Below are 20,980 nucleotides of genomic sequence, written 5' to 3'. Positions count from 1 at the left end.
GGGTGTCCATGGGCCTGCATCCTGAAGCCCCACTCTCCCAAGAGCTCCTTCCCCCACAGCATGCAGGGCCAGACTGCCCCTTTCCCTTTAGGCCTTGGTTTATACAGCTCTAAACCATGCCCCTTCCAGCCATGCATCTCCCCAGTCACACAAGGGTTGCCCCTTTGCTCAATGGTCAGCTGGCTTGGCCACTACACTATCTCCTTAAAGTAACAGGGACCTCTGGCTCCCTGTCACACAAGCCTGCCAAAGAAGGTTGGCCCCCACTGACTTAAAAAAAATGCAGTCAAGATTACTGGTAAACATTTTCTTTAAAAGATTTATTAAAGAATCATTTATCACAAAAAAGAGAAAAATACATAAAGATTCAAAGCATGCAACCATCATCTCTCACACTTAAGTCATTTCTGTGTGCATTTTTTTTTTGCATTCACAGCATACTGCAAAACTGTGCCAGTTTCACTCCTCTTGAAAAATAGCATTTCAAGGCATTGGATAACAAACCCCCCAAAAAACAGTAAGGTAAGATAATGTATGAGAAAAGTGCAAAGTTAAAAAAACCCCCAAAACATAATAAAACGTACCGCATTCACACCCCCTCCCCCTCCACAGCAGTGTATTTAAAGAAAGGCAAACTGTTCTTACTGCTTGATCTGATTGTCTTTATGAACTACTGTTACAAAAATAACAATACATTAAATGGTCTACACCTGTAAATACTCATATCTGTGGCTCCCTCATTTTATGCATGCTGTTCAGCTGATACCACCAGAAACCACACAAGAGTAAAGTTGTTCATATACAGAAGTTTTGTAGTATAATCCCCTAAAGGCAATGTTTCTGAATATGAAGAAAAAGACAAAAAAAGAAAAAGGAAAAGCAAATAGTCGTTTTCAGACACGTTTTGCTTAGCAGGTTTATATCAAAGTGTCCTTCAACAAAACAAAACAGTTTTCTCCCAAAGCCCTGAATATTTCTATTTAAGCAGTTCTGCAAGATTAGAAGTCAACCCCCCAACAATAAGCTGGTCTACATAGTAAGTAACATAGCCGTTGCTTCAGGCAGGTATGTAGGGAGGTGGGGCTTCCTTCTCAGGCATCTTCACTGCCATTTCATAGGTTGGCAGAACGTACTAGAAAAAAAGAACAAATAGTAAGACGAACTGTAGTCTTTTAAGACAGAAAATAACATTGCTAATGTGACCTATCACAGGCAGGTTTGAGAGTGAATTTACTCCCAAGTTTTGGCATGTACGCTAAACAATGGTACAACGTATAAAAACAGCTAGTGTCTCAGTCTAGACCTTGGTCATATGTCACTTGCTGTTCACTGGGCAAAGGCTAATTTCAGAGAGATCTCTCTAGCTACATACAGGTGTTCATTTCTAGCAGTGGAAGGTTTCCTGTCTCCAGGTGGGGCAGGAGCAGTGCCCCCCCCATCAATGTCTTTTCCGGAGCAGGGTGACTCTGGTCTCCTGAAGGCATGGTAGGGAGCCTCTCCCCTGGTCCCTGGGAAGAGTTAAGCCACAGGAAAGTGTACAAGTGTTCATTCCCCCAAGAGAAACTCCTGGGAACAACTTCTAACTGGTTGGAATCATGTTCTTCCTCTCTCAACTGCCATTTTCGGTTTGTGAGAAACAGCATGAACATTTGTACACTTGTGGATTCTAGCAAGGAGAACAGCGTTTCTTCCGCTAGAAACTTAAATGCTTGTACGCAGCTTCCAAGACATTTTCTACTGGCAGAGGGGGGTGGGGATGGGCACAGACAAAGTTTCCAGGCATTTGCTTTAAGTGTTCTGCATATTGTGTCTCCAAAAGAACTTAAAAGCTTGCTGGCCAATTAGAATATTCTTAAAGGATTTTTAAAGAAAGTTCACTGCCTTGGGTTCTGTCTAGTCTAAATAACTATCATTTTACCTTCAGCATTTCTGTTAAGAACAGCTGTAAACAAGGCTAGCTTTCTTTGGGTGCAATGAGTGGGTGTTTCCCTCCCCTGTACTGTTCTACATCAGTGGTCAGCAACATTTTGTGGCCACCCCCCTGGCTCTATACAATCCTGCAGAGTAGATGGAATACAGCTGCTATACAAATTGTTTACTTGTACCCAAACCACAATGCTGAGTACCATAACCATAAAGTAGCTGAGGCCTGCAGAACAAATCCTTTTAAGACATAAGAAATAGGGAATGGGTTTGTGAAATGAGAGCTTGACTTTGGTCCCAGTTTAAAAACCATTCCCATATTTTCCTTGCATATAACACACACCCATTTTTCAAAATTCAGTCACTGGAAATTAGGATGAACCTAAGTGAATAAATATGACAGTGGGATGTACTTCGTAGCCATGTTGGTCTGAGAAAAAAAAGAAATACAAAAATCTAGAACTCTTGGTTCCAATAAATGATTCCAGTTGGTCTAATAAAAGGTAAATCGCAAAAAAATAAATAAATAAATAAATAAATAAAAAAAAATCCTTTTCTGCAAGGTTTTGGGCTCAAAGGCCCTTCATCAGGCTCTGGGAAAAGTATAGATGGCAAAAAATGAAGTTTAATTTCCTACCTATGGGGACTTTTTACCATCTATACTTTTCCCAGAAGCCTGAAAGCTTGCAAAAAAAAAAAAAAAAAAAAAAAAAAGTCTTTTTCTTCAATTTCCCAGTTGGTCTAATAAAAGGTATCATTTCAGAGCCAAGAGTTCTAGATTTTTTAATTTAAATATGATAGTAGCAGTTTCTGTCTCTGCCAGCAATCTAAAGTAACGTTACAGGCTGCATACAAGCTACATAGCTGTTGATACCTGCTCTTTCCCCCAGCAGAGTTACAGAAGTTGCCACTCAGTTTGTTTACTGCTACCTACCAGTATTTTCAAAGATAGATCTTTTGTCCTGCATTCTGCCTTTCACAAATAAGGTTCATGTCTTATTCTGGGGTGTACTGTGTGCAAGAAAATACTGGTCTATGGAACTAAAAACTGGAGGAAGCAAATGGAACAGCAGGCAATGAGACAGGAAAGCAGGATTCTGCAATGCTAGTCTAGTCTGCCGAGTCCATGTTCTGTGACCAAATAGCACCAGGGATAAAGGAAAAGCTGGAACCCCGGGGAACGCAGCTATCAGAAGTGCCACATCTGCTACCCCTTTTTTAAGGACAACTGGGGCCCAATTAAAAGATACCCTTTAGACCAGTGGTGTTCAACTTTTTTTCCCCACAAGCAGTCCATATAGAAGAGCATCACTGGAGGCGAGGACTGCAGAGAAAAGCATTGCCAGAGCTCTTCATACCAGTGAGCTCTGAGCTGTGTCAGCATGAGCTCTGGCTGGAGACATCACTTCTGCATGGCTCCAGAGCCCAAGGGCTGAACACGTTGTTGCTCAACCCCTCTTTTCTCTTGATGTTGAATTTAGCAGTGTTCACAACCTGGGCCGAGTGAAAGCACTGGCTCTGGCCACAGCCCACGCTGGCATGCTGATGAGCTCTAGATACTTCCTGCTGACATGAACATTTCTATAGACATTTAAAGCTCTAATACAAGAACCCCATTACTATCCTGATCATAGTTCAGACTCTAAAATGCAAGATGCATTTTCCAGCAGCCTTGCTGAAACCTGACAACGAGGGAGTCCCAACACATTTTCTGCACTAATACATAAAGAGGAATTATTTTACAAAGCTTGGAGAACAACGCATCGGGAAAGTACTGCAGCAGTTATACAGTTACTGCCTGTCTCTCAATGTAGCTTTACCAAAATTATGTGCTAGTCTCAAAAGGTCTCTTACATTATATATTTTTACCTGCCAGTCCATCAAATGTTATCCATTTTTAAACCCATCCAATTCAGAGTTCACTTTTCCTTTACTCTCATGATTTAAATTTAAATTTCCTTTGTGTACAGTCTATGGGCCAGGACAGCAAGTGACATTTGCTGCTGCTGTTACTGCAGGTTCCAGCCAGCATGAGAAAGAAATCCGTTTCCCACACAAAAACATAATTCACCTTTTGCACCCCTCCTCCCCCCGCTGATTGGCTGCAGGGCCCCAGCAGCCCCATGCCTCAACTCTGAGCCGTGAGAAGCATAAAACATGTTTCTACCGCATTTTTTGCCTCTCGCCAATCAGCAGTGAAGTGCAGGGCTGCCCTGTGGTCAATCAGTGGCGGTAGGTGGGTAATGCAACAAGAAGAATGAGAATAAAGGTACTGCTGCCCTATGCTCTTCCACTGCAGTTTCAGTAAGCCCCTACAAATTTCATTTTAGTCATGGAAAAAACACTTTTTTTTTTTAAATGTTTTTCCAGAGATTTTTGCTCTTTTGCCCCCTGCACAAAGCTAGGATCCCTTGTTATTTTTAAAGCATACACAGATACAATTGCCTATTATTTCAGAGGTCACATAAGTCTATAGGAAGAAACTTTACCTGTGGAGGAGCTTCAAATGCCGGGTACACTGCTATCTCAGGCAAATTTCTGTTGATGATGTATTTATAACAGTTCCATACACAGTTAATTAGGTAGGCCTGAAACACAAACAGTTATCTTTAACCCAATGAAAGTACACCATTTAAAGTAAAACAGATACTAGGTTAAATTCACACTTGACAGAAGCAGGTAAAACCCTACTGAAATCACTAGCATCACCTACCTCAGTGCTGGATTTTGCCTAAAAAATTGGGATGGGCTTTTGACATGAAATGTAGCCAACCAGCTAGCTATGCTTCGAGGGCCTAAGTGCTACTGGAGTTACAAGTTGATGTTTCTACTATTTCAGGTGGACAAAGGCAAAAGGACAAAGAAGCCTAGCTAAATTACACCCAAATATTCTACTCATCCCAACTGAAGCTTTTAGATCCCCTTTTCATGCCTGGGACCCTATTGCTGAGGCATCTGGATATCATCTGGACACTGTTTTGCACTAGGAAGTTAGTTGGGCAAAGAATTCCACAGAGGCACCGACTTTTAGAACTATTAAAAATGCTTAAAAATAGCCACTGTGTCTGCCATTTCAGTATCTGCCTATGTCTCCCTCAAAAGCTTTTTATATTTTGTTATGTTTGGGTACAGGAGAAAAGAAGTCCACGTTTCATTTTTTCTGTTGCGGGGGGGGGGGGGGGGGGGGGGGGGGGGGTTTGTTTTTTTAAAGATATGGCTATGCCCTTATCCCAAAACACCACAAGATCTTAGCTGGGTGGCTCTCCAGACTAGGAACTGGGTTTGAACAAATGGTCTGAGTTACCTGCACATTCACATTCAACTATCCCTCCGCTGTATTGGCACACTGATGGACAAGCAAGGTATGAAAGTTCTTTCTTTATTAAAAAGTTTAGAGCTTTTCATTTGCTCAAAGAATTGCAACATACAGAGAAACTAATACATCCAAATTTCAAAACACAGGTGGGCAAGCTGCCAGAGAATTCTTTTGTAGCATATGAGTGAATTTAAAAAGAAAAAAAATTAACATATTTGCCTTGGTTACAGTTAGCCCCATCTTCCTTAATTAAACATCTCTATAGGGAAAGAGACTCAGTTTATCAAAATCCAAGATTCATTTAAGAATCAGAAAAATCTACTATGCATTCTAAACAACAAACAAACAAACAAACAAACCCAAAAATAAACCAACGAAGAAAGGCAAGCCAGTGTAAAATATAAAACACACAAGATTCAGTTATCCAGGCTTATCTTTAAAAACTATGTTTGAGTATATTTCTTTATACCTCCTATTATGGTCATTGCATAGAAATGCAAATTTGGAGACCTTACTTAAAAGACTTCCATAATTTCTAATCTTACTAGGGAGAGCTGCAGTAGAAATAAATTGGTATTAGTTACAGCAGATGTTTTTCTAGAAATTTCACTCGGCCAAATGCAAAATGGAAACCCTCCTCCAACTGGACATTTCAGTGGGAAACTCCAAACCTTGTTCACACTGCTTAACCAATGTATTAAGTATCACACTTGCAGAAACAGCTTGGTGACATTCTAGAAACTTCACATTTATAAATTAAAAAACAAAACATTAAACAACTATCTTACCTTTAAGATGATATTCAAAACAAAGAACACCAGGACAATGAACAAGAGCCAGCTTGAATCAAGTGCAAGGAGATCATCCTTGTAGGGGAAATCCGGCTAGTTAAGACAAACACTACTATGAACAGATAAATAATATCTGATACTTTTCCAACACATGTGATTAGCTCCAGAGAGCCCTAGATCTTCTCTGCAGATTATTCCCCCAAGAGTGCTGGGAAGCTTAAGAGTTTGTAGCACTTTCATTTCCCTCATCCTCTTCCAAGACATTTACCCCACAGGTGAAGATACATGACGTATTTATTATGTGCATCGAGGTCAGTTTTCTCTAATTCACTGTCTTATGCAACCCAAGACATTTCATTCTAGGGTAAAGAACATCCCTCCTGTATACTTATCCCTACTTCCCATGGCACTTTCTTAATTTGGGGTAGCCCTCTGCTGCCTACTGAGCAGGTACTAGAGTAGCACCTACTGCTGAGAGCTAGCTTGGCAGAGCTGGTTACAGGTCTATTCCTTACCACTGAGTAAAATTATTCTGTAGTAACCATGGGGTGTGGATACAAGATACAAAGCTACCGATCACAAGGAAACTACCAGAAGAAACAGCTGTCTACGGAAAAGCCTTGCAATTTTAGACTGCCACTAAATCCATCCCTCAAACTCTTGGCAATGCAGGTCACCCCATGCTCTTTCAAAGAGTTGCTGAGCACATAATCCTACTCTGGAAAAAACTACATATTTTACCGGGTGAAAAAGAGTTTTGAACACACTGACTAGGTCAGCATGAGCTTGGGTCAGGCTAAGCCTGAGCTGGTCAGGCTAAGCCCTGCTCCCCCCCACCTCCAACTCCTTCAATATAATATAGGGCAAATCGCATGGAAGGATTTATGCAAAGTTTGTGGAAAAGGGAAGGGGAAAAAAAATGCTATTGTTGTCCCAAGTCCCCGACCAGACTTATATCTGGGAGTCATAGGACTGCTCCTCACGCAGAAGGAACCCCAAGTAGAAAATTTGTAAAAGAGAATGTGTAAAGTGTAACAGACTGACCTGAATGAGCTGATACTATTCCAAGTCAATTTAGGGTTTATACTATCCTAGTTTAGGGGGAAATCTAGCATGTAATTAACAGATCACAAATACCCAATAACTACTTTTTCAGATTCAAATGTTGCAAACCATCTAGGATAAATATTGTGAACATGGGACTGGAAACTGTCATAGCTCAAATTTTGGCCCATGCTATGAAAGGCACATTTATCACACAATTCCATTCAGTAAAATTTCTTCTTTACAACTCTGACAGGTCTGTTCCAGATCCTCACTTCCATTAGGATCAGTTTTCAGCCAAAGTTTTGGTATGAAACTTTGGCTGAAAGTTGGCTTATACTTAGATTCATAGACACTAGGGCTGGAAGGGACCTTGGAAGATCAAGTCCAGCCCTCTGCCCCAAGTGCAGGAAGTCAGCAGGGATCATAGGATCCCAGCAAGATAAACATCCAAATGTCTCTTGAAGGTGTTAAAAGTAGGTGCTTGAACCACCTCCAACAGCAGTCTATTCCAAACCTTGAGGGCTCGGACAGTAAAGTTCTTCCTTATGTCGTCTGAAATGGTCATGGAGGAGTTTGTGACCGCTCGACCTTGTCATCCCTTGGGGTGCTCTGGTGAACAGACATTCCCCCAGATCCTGGTGAGCACCCTGATAAACTTCTAGGTGGCCACTAAATCACCCCTGGGCCTGCGCTTTTCCAGACTGAAGAGTCCCATGGCTCTCAGCCTCTCATCATAAGGTCTGTTTCCCTGACCTCTGATCATGTGCATGGCTCTCCTCTGCACTCTCTCAAGCTTCTCTACATCCTTTTTGAACTGCGGAGCCCAAAACTGGACGCAGTACTCTAGCTGCAGCCTCATCAAGGTCGAGTACAATGGGAGAATGACATCCTGGGATTTGCTTGAGAAGCATCTATGGATGCAAGCCAGCATTTTGCTTGCTTTAACTAGCTGCAGCATCACATCGAAGGCTCATATTCATCTTGTGGTCAATCATGACCCCCAAGTCCCTTTCGTCCGTAGTGCTAGCAAAAACATATTTGTTCTTGTGCCAACACTGCCTTAGCTTAAACCATTCTTTTCTTCATCTGTGGCATTTACTTTGCCCTCCATTTCCCCAAATGTGTTAACAGAAAATGGCAATTACATCCTCAAATATTTTCCATTTTTCTAGACCAGAGCTTGTCAACTTGGGGCCCATGGGCCGCACATAACCCACAAAGGATTTATTTACAGACTGTAGGCTCCTGCCCCAGCCCACTCCAGTGGCTACTGCTAATGGGGTCTCTGGACTCCTGCCTCCATATTCTGCTTCCTGTCACTGGTCTTAGGGAACAGGGCAGCACAGCACAGTACAGCCTGCAGAGCTCAGGAAGCCCGTGGCTTGGAGCTCCCATGAAGTGGGAGGTCAACCATGAGGCACAACACAATGGAGGGAGAAAGGGAGGGGTGGGGACCCCACAGCCCATACAGTGTGCTCCAAAGTTGGACAACTCTGTTCCACACAAACAAGTCAAGCTGTTAGTCTTCCTTTATACCAAGAAACATCACAAGGATGAAGATGCTAACATTCCTTCTCTGTTCCTGTTCCATTTTGAATTCATTGTTTTTGAACATGGAAGTGCAACTAAGTCAGTTTAGCATTTACACTACCTTGGCTACAAAGACTTGCTTAGAATAAACATGGGCTTTTATTAATGCTCAGTGATGATCCATTTACAGATATGAGGGTATCATTTTAGCTCCAAAATAAAGCCTAATTTAATTAAGTACTTACCAACTGATCCAGGTAATCTTTAATTTTTGGCAAGAAAGTAAGAGAACTGATGGCAATCAGGCAATTCAGGACAAAGTCAAAGAGCTGGTAACAGAAGAACGGGATCAGCCAGCCCACTCGATGCTGAAGAAATAAGAGGTGGAGTTTAGTCATCTTAAAGTTGCAACCAAAGTTAGAATTGAAATCCATGAATATACTTACAGCAATTGCTCCATACACCATCATTGCGCTGATTGTGAACATGAGGAGGGAGAGGGCAAACACAATACAAACATGCTCTGAATTAAAGATAGAAACCAAAAGGTTACATTAATAGATCATCCCCATCTTTAAGCACCAAATACTGCAACTAAGGATTTCAGCGGCTCTCTTGTTAATCACACACTGGACTATTTCACTGTTTTCACACTGCACATGGCTTTAGTCTGGCTCAAGCCACTTCAATTATCTAACAACTATCAATGGACAGCAAGCGTGAGTTAGTGTGGAAAGCCCCTACCATATCAGGAAGCCTGCCCAACTCAGCAAGACCTCTGCAACCTGTACTAGTTCAGCCATGCTAATCTAGGACTGCAGCATAGCTAGATGTTATGGATAGGCTTGGCAGGATTTGATTTTTAATCAGTAAAGTCTATTTCACATCCCACTCAGACTGACAAAAAAGTATTTCCATTGTTAATAATCAAACCTTATAAAAAGGGGATGTAGGAACAGGCTGCTGACACAGTGCCAGTGTGGGCTCCTGCTGAGCAGCAGCTGGAGGCCAGGGAGCAGGCTGGGCAATATGAGTTTGTCCCCACCCCTACCCCTGTGCCCTCAGCTCAGTGCCTGCAGGGTCCTAGGCAGCTGGGCCCTCCCTTGCAAACTCAGGCAGGAGCCAACAGGCAGAGCAGGCAACTGGCTGCAGCAGGCAGCTGCCACTATAGCAGTTGGAGGTTTCTTTGCCAGGAGAAAAGGGGCAGTAACCACCACGAGACAAAGGAAAGTTGGCACTAAATTTGGTGGTACTGTGTATGGGGGCTGGGCAGCAGGCTGACAGCACAGCAACTTCGCCCGTGCCTGCTATGTACTGGGCTGGAGGAGAAAGCAGGACTGTGCGCACACACACCTGTGCGCCCCTCACACCTCTAATTTCACACAATCCTGAAAATTTGAAAAGCAAAACAAATCAATGTTTAAAAATAAATATAGATTTTAGCCATTAAAGTTCTTTAAAAAAAAATACAAATCAAATTATGCCAAGCCTAGTTATGGATAAGCATACATTATAACTGAATTGGTTTCCACTGTATTAGATACTCGGTTTAAATCAAGTCAATGTGTAACAATAAGATATTTATTAAGCTAGTACAACTTACATCAAGTGTCAGATAAAAGTTTAGATCACCGAGTGTAGAAACAGAAATGCTCTTTAAGCAAAAATATGGTATCCTGTGTCACGTGGAAAATTTCCCTTTACCGAAAAGAAGGAAACCGAAGCGGTTGGAAGGCTGAAATCCATGAGTGAGCGAGCAAGAGCACTGCTCCCCAGAACACAATGAATAGTTTTTGGTGATATCTTTAAGCGGATCGACAGTATAGTTGGGAGAGGCGCTAAAAAAGCTTTCAAAATAAGAGATCCTTGCTACAACAATAGCATGATCATGGTTACAACAATACTCCATCTCTGGATGGCTTTTGGTATGAGGTTTGGAGTATCAATTTAATAAGTCACACCCCATACCAAACAAATGAAGCCATGTTGCGCCCTTCCTAATCCCAAATCTGGGTAAATGCTATGTGTCATGACAGAAAGAACTCTCTTTCCAGTGTTATAAGCCTCTACAGCAACTCCCTCTTTTACAGCTGCTGGACCACCACCAAAGATTGCTTAGTACACAGGGAGCAGGCTCACTGAACACAGGTTGCACTTGAGGGAACTGCAACAAAGATTAGCTGCCTGATTTTTTTTTGGATTTGGGGCACCTAGTTTTTCCAAAGAAGTCAGAATAATGGAAGTGTCAACTGACTTAAAGTAGCACTTGTGAGTGTGTTCAGCATTTCTGAAAGACAAGTCATAAATCTCGAGAGCAAAACTGAGGCATTCTTGGCTCTCAAGTTTGTTCCTTGGGACATACCTCATCCCATACTTCCATTTCCTCATTCCAGTTCTAAATCCAAGGCTTCCTCCCCTCCATACCAAATGAGAGCAACACTGAGCCAATTAAGCTTTGATACTAAGTAACTATGTGGCTATAGTAACCACTAGCCTTCTGTTCACTTCTTTTTGACCCTCACTTCCTGTGGTGTGTGAGTTCTGGGAAAGGGAACAAGTCTTGGTTTTGTAAAAATGCTGTTTCTGGGTGTCTTAAAGAAAAAACACCTCACACAACATACTCAATATTTAATATTGATTATAATGCATCATACTTATGAGAGAAAGCCCTACTACTTGCAAAGATGTAATCATTAAGCCATAGGCTATGACTCTTGTAACTAGCTATTTTCCCCCTGACCTACCTGGGACTTGAAACCAAGTTCATGAAAAAGGAACATGGCGTATGAAAAACTCGACTGCTTGATCTTCCCCAAGTGATTTTCCTCTATACTAGTTCATTCTCATTAATTCTTTAAATTACAGTCAAGACACTCAAAAAAACCCAGTGGGGGCTAAGTCTAAGCTGTCAAGACAGCTTTCACAGCTTGGAATGAGATTTCCAATCTTCTGGTTATTTTTTTTTTTCAGGTTCTTCATACCTGATAGCCATAGTTAGCTTCTGAAAAAATCTGAAAAGTAACAAGAATCCTGCTAATTCAGCGACTACCAGTTCAGTTCTTAGTTAAGCTAAACAAATTAATCCATAGGCAGTTAAAGATCAAATGAGACGAGGCTAGTAAATGTTTAGTTGGGGGGAGGGGAAGCAGGGTGGAATAAGGCTTAGTTAAAAATAGAAGCAAAATCCATATTAAAGATTTCCTTTCTGAAATCAAAATTTAAGGCAACACAAAATAAAGTTTTACTTAAGAATTTCGTAACTAATTTTTTGAAAGCCACAGCAGAACCTCCCCCAAACTGTAATAAATAAAACACTTTGTCAGTCAATACATCCAGGCTTAGTAATGGATTGCACATTAGTACTGCAATATATGCCATGAGAACAGAACACTTTCATTAGTTTCAACTGAGCAGGGGGACTCTGAAAAATAAAACACGTACCAGCTATACTGCCAGAAGCATAGTGATTGCCAATGACTTCATACTGTATGTCAACCGTTGGCACTGTGTTTGGGTGGGTCACTTCTACAGTCAGCACAATTCCCATCAGCATATGCATCACCTAAGAAAGATTACAGTCACAATACAGGCAAAGTTTTTCCATGTAAAAAACATTAAACCATTGGCCTATTCTTCACAGGAAAGCTGGACTGACCTTACATGTAGTTTCAAGCTGTCTTAGTAAAACCAAAACAAAAAGGGGCGTTAGGACATCTTTTCCATTTTTAAGTTACAGCTTAAGTGAAACTGGCTGCAACTTTCTTTAGATATGTCAGTCTCACTTCACATGCAGGGAAGAGGGAACAGATATTAAAGGGACACAATACACAGATTTTAAAAGGCAGCTTCTACTTAATAATATTAAATAATGTTACTTAAATGTAGTCTATAACCATCCAATTATGTTTCAGGAGGTACTTTTCTACCTTCAAGTGACCTTAGTCCTTGGAAAAAGGGAATGGGAAAAGGTAAAGGAAAAAGAGGGAGTGAGGGAAGAGAAAAATGTGTCTTTCAATGAAGCCCCACTGTTACAGCTCTAACGTACAAGCAAGAGACTCCTGAGCCCACTCCACCCCCAGTTTGGGGCACTGAAGAGACTTGCAATGATTTCCATGGAAACAGGTCCTGCACACAGAAGGGATCAAAAGAGAGGATAATTAAATGCTGCAGAGTTTAAGAAAACTGTATCATAAACAAATCCCTTGGAATCTTGTGGTAAATCAACTTAACAGGCGGAAAAGTACTTACGGCTGGATGCTTTATCAGGCTCATATTTCCTTGCAAACAAGTGCCAAATCTTATTTAATCCCCTGTTCTGGTTTAGTGTTGCTACATAAATCACAGAAATGTTTTAAAGACATGCCCTTAATACCACAAAGAAAGAAAAGGAACTGGGTAAGAATAAAAGATCCCCTATCAGTATTATAATACTCGTTTCTAACTTGAAGTATTTCAGTTATTCATCACGAATGTAAAGTAGGAAATCTATCACCGTTTCTTTGTCAAAATGCAATTTTTCAATGTGATATTTTCCATTCAGAAATGCCACCTCGTGGGGAGACAAGGATGCATTTAAACAGGGGGTCCTAGAAAATATGGGTTTGCAGTTTCTAAGCACTGAAGTATTTCAACCAGAATTCCCCTTGTTTGTTGGTCAGATTCCAGGAGTATCTGATGCAATAATGGCAGTTTTATGCACAATTACTGAATTCTTTTTAAACTAAAGCAGCTTGTTTAAGAAGCTGAAATTGCTTGCAAGAACTGTTGTCCAGCATTTAATAAGATTCTTGTTTTCCGCATTCGGGATGTTAACATGTATTTGTTTAAAAAAAATTATTGGGAAAAAAAAGCTCTCAGTCAAAACCTGTTTCACGGTCACAGGCTACTTAAAAAAAATCAGACAAAAAAAGAGAAAAGAAAAGAGATGGACAGGCAGACTGATTTACAAGAAATCCCAGTCCCTTCCATCCTCCCATTTCTATTAGTTTTATTTTGGTGCTTATTCACACAAGCTACTTCAGAGTTGATAAAAGCCTTTGTTCCTCATAAAACGTTTCCAGAGGACCTCCATTTTTAGCATAGTTGCCTACCTACTATTGGACAAGCCTGACCCTGCTACAGTGCTTTTGGTGCCTTTCTGCACATTTGTTCATCCACTATTCTGAGTTTCTGCCTTTTTCTGCTCTTCTGTCATAAGCTTTCTATCAAGTAGCTCGGCAACAATAGCTTCTCCACTTCTACTGAAGAAACGTCAGTGGGCACGTCTACATGAGATGTTTACTGCAGAGTTGTGTAACAAGCTCCACAATAAACATCTCAGCATCTGTCTATATGTGCAGCACTACTGGGCCCCAAAAAACTAATAAACTCCAGAGCAGGGTAGTATTGGTAAATGGAAGTATAATCCTGCTGCCGAGTTTTTCCCATGAGCAGTAACGTTCCCAATGCTGACCTAGCTGGTTGGGGCATACAGGTGCTTCAGTGTGGGGACTGCCTGCCAGCTAGCTCCATAATGAAGCATCCTTGTGCCCCAGCCAGCCCCTTGGCATCATGATAAGCAGGGCTGGAGCATCCCTGGGCTAGCAGAAGCTTCTTCTCTACCTTATAGAACTCATTACAGCAGCAGAGTCTCCCAATGCCTGAAGGGTATTTGTACCTGAAAGCTTATAAAGAACCTTTTTCCAACTATTTAGTTGGTCTAATAAAAGAGCTCACATCTAACCCAAAGAACCTTGCCTGCCTATGTCCTTAGACCAACAGGGCTACAACCAGCAACCTCTTCAGCATATCTGTATTCATTCTTGATACCCATTTGTGGTGGACTGGTTACTATAAAAAAAAAAAAAAAAAAGCCGGATCTTAAGATACTTTTGATGAATTAAGATTCTACCATGTCCAATGCCATTAAATTGGTAGCACAGATGAGAGGAAAAAAATCCTGACATTTCACTGAAAGTTAAATTTTATTCCTGAACTGAATTTTCAGTTACTGTAACAATATGTTTTGTCTATCCAATATGGGAGATTTGCCGCGCATGGGGGGGGGGGGGGAGGGGGGGCGGACATAAAGTCTTTCCAAGTTTACTTCCGATTAGGAGTTTTACACTTGTAATACAGAGATCAACTGCAAGGACAGACAAATGACTTATCTGGCTGAGCTGGTAGCTATATTGTCTCATCCTGGTTCAGTTTCAAGCATTATTTTCTGGCTACCTAAGATATCCAAGTCTAGGAGTTAATGTTTATCTACTGGGGAGCCGGTAAGACCCAAAGCTCAGTCACAGAATTTTCATTCAATACCACCAGTGACTTGAAATGAAAGTCTAGCCTGATTTTCATTCTCCTCACATGGAATGAACTGAAGCCACCACAGCAGCCCACCCTCACATAGAAAAATCAGGGTCAAATCATTTTGAGTCCCAATGTCAAACATCACTAGATTTACAAGCATATTTATACTGTAAAGCAGGTTCAGCCAGTTTTAGACTTGGCTTTTAAACCATTTTGCTGTAGCAGTTTACACAGAGCCTAGATCAGGAAAAAAAAAATAGTACAAGAAAAACATGTGGAATTCACAGAGCTAAAGTATCACACCCACCCCAAAACACCAAGCAGCTCGCTTCAGCATTCAGACCAGCCTTCCTGCCCTACCTTTGCTAAGGCCTCAGCACAAAAGGGTCAAATCTTTGTCCTATTAATAAAATAAACAGATAGTTCATAGCTAAAAGTTGTTTTAAGGTTACTTGTTTTTATAGTTGGTTTGATTCTCATAAAAGAGGTTCAGGATAACCACCAATCTGCAAACTGTTTGTTTAGACGTGTCTAGCTTAATTACAGAGCTATTTACCTTTTTATTTTCTTCTAAAACTACTAGATTACAATGGTTACCATTTAAAGAATCATGAGTTACCTACTGGTATCAATTTGCAAATACCTAAAACAAGAAACATTATGCAGTACATTGGCAAATGCTGACCTTCCAGTGGTGACTGTTTTGTTCTTGGGCAAGCATTTCTAATGCCTAAACAGGAGAGTACTTCAGTTTCATGGTTCAAAGCTCTAATTCTTAGGCTTCTCTAAGCATTACATTTGTCCTAAATTGTGTAAATTGATGAACTAAACAACTGAAAAAAAAAAAACCTTTTTTTTTTTTGGTAATGCAAAGACATTATATTGCCCTAAAATGGCTGCATTGTTTCAGCCTCCTCTTATTCAAGAGAAGTTTCTTAACATGACATGGGGGAGGGGGAGGGTAGTAGTTGTATTTTAAAACTAATTTCATTTTAATTAATTGAATTAGGTTGCAGGCTACAAATTCTTACACGTCAGCAATAACCAACCAGTGAAGAGATTGTGTCCAGCCTGCTACAGCAGCAATGGTCTGCCTTAGGACCAAACTACTTTAATTTGGCCCACCACTGCTGAAAGGTTGTCAACCTCTGAATGTGAGTATTACTGAAACCAATTAAGCTCTCCCCTCCCCTTCTTTTTGAGAGGTTTTGCTCAAAAGAAACAAACAAACCACATGATGAACTAGATGTCTAAGTAGATCACCCCCTCTCCCCAGAGTCCTAAAATCTGGTACCAATTGCATTGTTTTGGCTGAATTACTAAAGCGCTTTGCCAGAATTAGACAGCCCCTTCCATCAAGACAATGCTATTACTTAAGTTTGTTTACTAAATTCTGATCTGATACTGCCAACACATAATTCATGCTTCCTGTATCTGGAAAGCAGCATACCCAATGAAAAGGGAGCTTCAGCAACACATTTTATAGCAATGAAAGTAAGATCGCAAACAAAAACTGATACATGGCAGAAATGGTGTACTGCAGCAAGCTGCAATGGCCCTTAAACTCAGGCTGGTATAAGTATCCCAGAAAAGCCCCTAAACATCATTAAACACCTGACAGGGGTTCACAAAAGAATTCAGTTCCAAGCAGAGTCAGTGTAAAGGTCTCCAAAAAATTATTTGCAGAGTTGTGGATGTAAGATTTTCTTTAGCATTAAATCAGACACATCTATTCTAAACTAGTAGTACAAGTACACACCAATGTATAATACAAATACTGCCATTGTTTCAGTATACCATCTTCCCTTCAATTCTCACTACTCCCACTACTTCATTCCTTTTCTCTACAACCAAAATCTATGTTGATACCTCTTATAGTTACATAGTCAATGCCCAGTGCTGGCAACATACTGGCACCATGTTTCTTCTAAATGAATAACGATTCTGTCGGAAGTGTTATCCAAGTATATGGTATGGAAAACATCCTTCAAGAAAATATTACTGGTAAGGGGTTGTTGCTGCTGCAAGCAAGTATCAACTGTATTAGGGCATCCTCTCTCTCTCTCCTTTGCCCCCATCCACTTCCACTACTGTTCTTCCCTCCTGTCCTGCAGTAAATCAATAAATAAAGAAAGAAATAATCACTGTAGCTCAAGGTTCATTTTCTCCAGAGAACACCAGTTCAGGGCCTGTTCTCATCACCACTCTTTCTTTCGTGCCAGACAGCAGAATAGTTCTTTTTGCAACTTCTGGTAGAAAGCAGCGATTTCCTATCTACTCAGCTCACTTCATAGGTTTCTGCTTGCCCAAGTCAAACATAATGACTTGACTTGGTGGTGGTGTTTCCACATCTCAGTATGACCTAAAATTCATGACCCCCCTCACATTTTATAGGGTTACGGTTCTGAGCACAGGTGCTTTGCCCTCTCTGGATAAAATAACCAATGCTGTTTGAGTGAGCAAAAGGGCTGTCTGTCCCTCTCAACTTTCAGGAAGATTTGGTGTGGATCTCGCAAACTGCACCTGAACTGAAGCTTAATTGCCACCTCTCCTCCACACTAACTACTCTGACACCCAAGAGGAGAAAACAGCACTCACCTTTTCCTTATTCCTGCTGAAAATGGCTATTTCCCAAAATTTACAGCCTATTATTTTTTAATCTGACTCCTACTGAGTGCTACTCCCCTCCTCCCAATACTTCCCCAGAACCCAGGGCAGTAACAAAAATCACTGTCCGGTCTTTGACCTTTGTATGACTCTGGGAAGGCCAGAGAAGTAGGTGCCGTTGTTTCCATTACAAAACGGAATTGCCTTGCCCAGTGCAATGATCACTTAGGACAACCTAGAAGTCTTATTGCTAATCCCCTACCGTCTCCCACGTCAAGCTCAGCTCCTGGTGTACCCTTTCACTAGTCAGCGATGCCCATCATCTTATCTCTTGGCTTCCTTCCCTGCTCCCCAGCACCCTCTGAACAGTTTGCTCCAGGAGCAAGGACCCAGCCAGCTCCTTTCCTGACATCTCCTCACTCGGAGGTTTCAGCGCAGGCTTTCGGGAATCCCTTTGTGCTAACCAACCTCACCCTGCTACTCTCCAGGCCCTTCCCCACCTCAAGTCTTCAAGCTTCACCTCCCACCACCTGCTCTGAAAACCCTGGCCACTCTCCTTAGGCTCCTCCATCAGCCGCCCTCAAGGCGGTCAGGAATCAGGCCCTGGGTTTCAGGGCTCTGGGAGCTTGTCTGCCCGGGTGCACCCCCACCACCACAATAATGCACCCGCCAGCCACACGCCCAGCCTCAGCAGGGCCAATGGGCAGCCCAGGCCCTGGCCTGAGCAGCTGGGGGCTGAGACAAGCCCCTGGGATCTGCACCCACCCACCCAGGGCACCAGGGGGAGGGACCATGCCCTGGCCCCGCCCCTTCCAGCACGAGGCCCTCCTAGCACAAGGTGGTGGCTGCGCGCATGTGCACCCAGCAGCCCACCGACCCAGCCACAGGCGCATGCGCAATACGACCCTCCCCCCCGCTCGACTCCCAGGCAACGGACGAGTCCTAGCGCATGCGCAGTGCAAAGTCCCCCCTCGCGCCGCCACTCACCATGTACCAGGTGCCCACGATGATGGTACCGGTGCGGACGTGGCAGCAGCCGCAGCAGCGGGTGCTGTAGAAGCGGTCCCGGCTCCGCTTGAGCGTCATGACTGCAACTACACTCCCTCCTCGTCGAACCGGACGCGGCGTCTGCGACTACTCCGCTGACTGGGAGGCGGAGCCCGCGTACGTCACCGCCGCTCCGACTAATCAGCGGGGGCAAAACGCGTCACAAATGGGGGAGGGGTTGCTGCCAGGGCAATTCGTGATTGTCAGCTAATTTGGCCAATCGCTGCACGGCGCCGATGGGACGGGCTGTGAGGAAAGGGGCTTGGGCCCCCGGGGAAGTGGGGGCGGGGCTTGTGGGGGCGGGGCGGGGCGGGGCTTAGATATGACCCTCCCCGGGCTGAGCCGGGCAGCTGTTTCCTCCTGCACCAGCGTGAGGGGAGAGGGCAAAGGGCACCCGGGTTGCCACTGCTGCATGCCATCGGGGCCTGTCCCCAGTCACTGCTCCTGGTGAGGTCAGGTCCCAGGGGCCAGGCACCCCCTGCCAAACCCTGGGGAAGCCAGGCGGCCCAAGGGCACTGGACGCCACAAACTGCCTGTTTCCTGACCTTAGCAGCTGGGCTGAGTCCAGAGCGGCTGAACACCTGCGAGGGCCAGTGCTTCGTCCCCCCCAAATCCAGGCTCCGTGGGTGCCACATAGGAGCACTTGAATCTCCGCCTGTATCTGGGCCTGGAGAGACGCTTGGGTGGCTTCCTGCGTTGGCGTCCAGCGCTTAATCCCCAATGCCACCGCCCCACCCGAGAGCTGAGGCGGGGATAGGATCTGTGGTTTCTCTCTTGTCCTGCGGTTTAGTCCTCATTGCCAGGGTTTAGTAGCCTGGGTGCTTCCATGGACCTGTGCTGCTGCTGGTACCTGAACTGGCCCAGGTGTCTTCACAGGGCAGGGCAGAGTTGTGCAAGCGTTTCGAGGGAGTTCTGGGATTAAACTGTCACATATGTGGGAGTATCAGGTAGCATAATCAACAAAGGCCAAGTAAGCCCCAATTCAGCATCTCATGAAGTAAACTCTGGCTAACAAAAGCTTATGCTCTCTGTACATCTCATTTAGTTCATCTACGGGCTCGTTCCTACCCTGCCTTAGTCCCAGTTCTGACAGTGACTCCCCGCAGCACCTTGTATAAGTCCCTTACCCGCTTTTTGCTTCAGATTCCCCATCCGTAAAACTGGTGCACTTTGCTTAATCACCTTGAGGTCTACAGATAAAAGCTAGGCCTGTGCGAGTAGGCAGCTATTCGATCCTGCTTCGGATCCGGCTGCTTCAGATGCCAGGGATCCGATCCGTAGCTCCGGACCGGGTTCCCACTTCAATCCGGCCAAAGCGCCTCTGCAGTTTCGGAGCCGCCTAAGAGATCCAGCCATAGGGTATAATGGGGGAATCAATGAAATATCTATAACCTTGTTGTTTTGTCTGATTTAGATTAAACTTGCAGGGGTGGTAGCCTCTGCAGAGAGCATGAAGTCTGCCAAGTTTCAAGAAGATCAGTGCAGGGGTTTGGGGGGAACTGCACCCCAAATTCTTGAAAGCAAAACTCATGTCACGTGTATGTGTTAAGCCACAGGGGGGTGAAAACTGCAGCGGTCATAGCCCCTCCTGAGGCCACAAAGTCTGCTGAGTTTCAAGTTGAAAGGTGCAGGGGTTTGGGGGGAACTGCACCCCAAGCTGCTGACAGGCAAAACTCGTGACACAGATGACCCTGTGTGTGTTAAGGTGCTGCGGGCTGAAAACTGCCGGGGTGGTGGCCCCTGCTCAGGCCACAAAGCCTGCCAAGTTTCAAGGAGATAAGTGCAGGGGTTTGGGGGGAAATGCACATCAAGCTGTGGCCAAGCAAAACTCGTGACATGGGTGGCACTGTGTGTGTTAAGGTGCAGCAGGGTGAAAGCTGCAGGGATGGTAGCCCCTGCTGCGGTTACAGAGCCTGCCAGCTGTCAAGGAGATAGGTGCAGGGGTTCTGGGGCCCTGCACCCCTAGCTGCTGACAGGCAAAACTTGTGACATGGGTGCTTGTGCAACTGACTATGTGAGGCTACAACCAGATCAGACAAAAACCAACAAAAGTATAGATATTTCATTGTTTCCCCATTATACCCTATGGCTGGATCTCCGAAGTGGCCCTGAAGCTTTTCCGAAGCGCTTCGGAAGCTCTGAACCACTTCGGAAAGCCTAACGAAGCCAGTGTTTCAATCCGGACATGCTGCTTCGGATGCCGAAGCATCCAAAACTTCTCTGGATCCGAAGCACGGTCCGAAGCCTCACACAGCATGAATAAAAGCTAACAAGCACTATGTAGTTGTATTTCTTGTCACCCTTGGTGCTTCTGAAAAAGAATATGCTGGAAGGCTCCTGCCGCCAACAGAGAACAGTTCCCACAATCACCGGAGAGGAAAGCAGGACCTTCAAACGTTTCCCAGGGGGGTTGGGATGTGCAGTGAAA

General features: G+C 43.6%; 1 protein-coding gene across 2 annotated transcripts; it reads right to left on the bottom strand.

The window, feature by feature from the left end:
• Positions 1–301: 301 nt before the first annotated feature.
• Positions 302–18,651, bottom strand: LAPTM4A (lysosomal protein transmembrane 4 alpha). Of its 2 annotated transcripts, XM_059729392.1 has the most exons (8): positions 16,768–16,822; positions 12,653–12,732; positions 12,049–12,169; positions 9,054–9,130; positions 8,853–8,975; positions 6,028–6,123; positions 4,413–4,511; positions 302–1,132 (listed from the first exon to the last, which is right to left on the bottom strand). In XM_059729392.1, exons 1-8 carry the CDS (start codon positions 16,805–16,807, stop codon positions 1,058–1,060), a joined length of 711 nt encoding a protein of 236 aa, XP_059585375.1. In that variant the 5' UTR covers positions 16,808–16,822; the 3' UTR covers positions 302–1,057. The 2 variants fall into 2 exon arrangements, with proteins under 2 accessions (XP_059585375.1, XP_006272975.1); XM_006272913.4 differs by lacking the exons at positions 12,653–12,732; positions 16,768–16,822 and adding an exon at positions 18,493–18,651.
• Between the last annotated feature and the right edge of the window lie 2,329 nt (positions 18,652–20,980).

Source organism: Alligator mississippiensis, chromosome 1 (assembly GCF_030867095.1).
Source record: "Alligator mississippiensis isolate rAllMis1 chromosome 1, rAllMis1, whole genome shotgun sequence".
NCBI classification, from domain to species: domain Eukaryota; kingdom Metazoa; phylum Chordata; order Crocodylia; family Alligatoridae; genus Alligator; species Alligator mississippiensis.
Note: the sequence above shows the minus strand (reverse complement) of the source record. Positions and strands in the feature narration are given on the sequence as shown.

Bases quoted from the DNA above. Each gene is read 5' to 3' on its own strand.
- LAPTM4A (XM_059729392.1), bottom strand. From the start codon at position 16,807: ATGTTGCCAGCACTGGGCATTGACTATGTAACTATAAGAG. The intron at 8,976-9,053 runs GTAAGTATATTC...TTATTTCTTCAG, and splicing joins TGGTGTATGGAGCAATTGCT to CATCGAGTGGGCTGGCTGAT. The intron at 6,124-8,852 runs GTAAGTACTTAA...TGTCTTAACTAG, and splicing joins AAGATTACCTGGATCAGTTG to CCGGATTTCCCCTACAAGGA.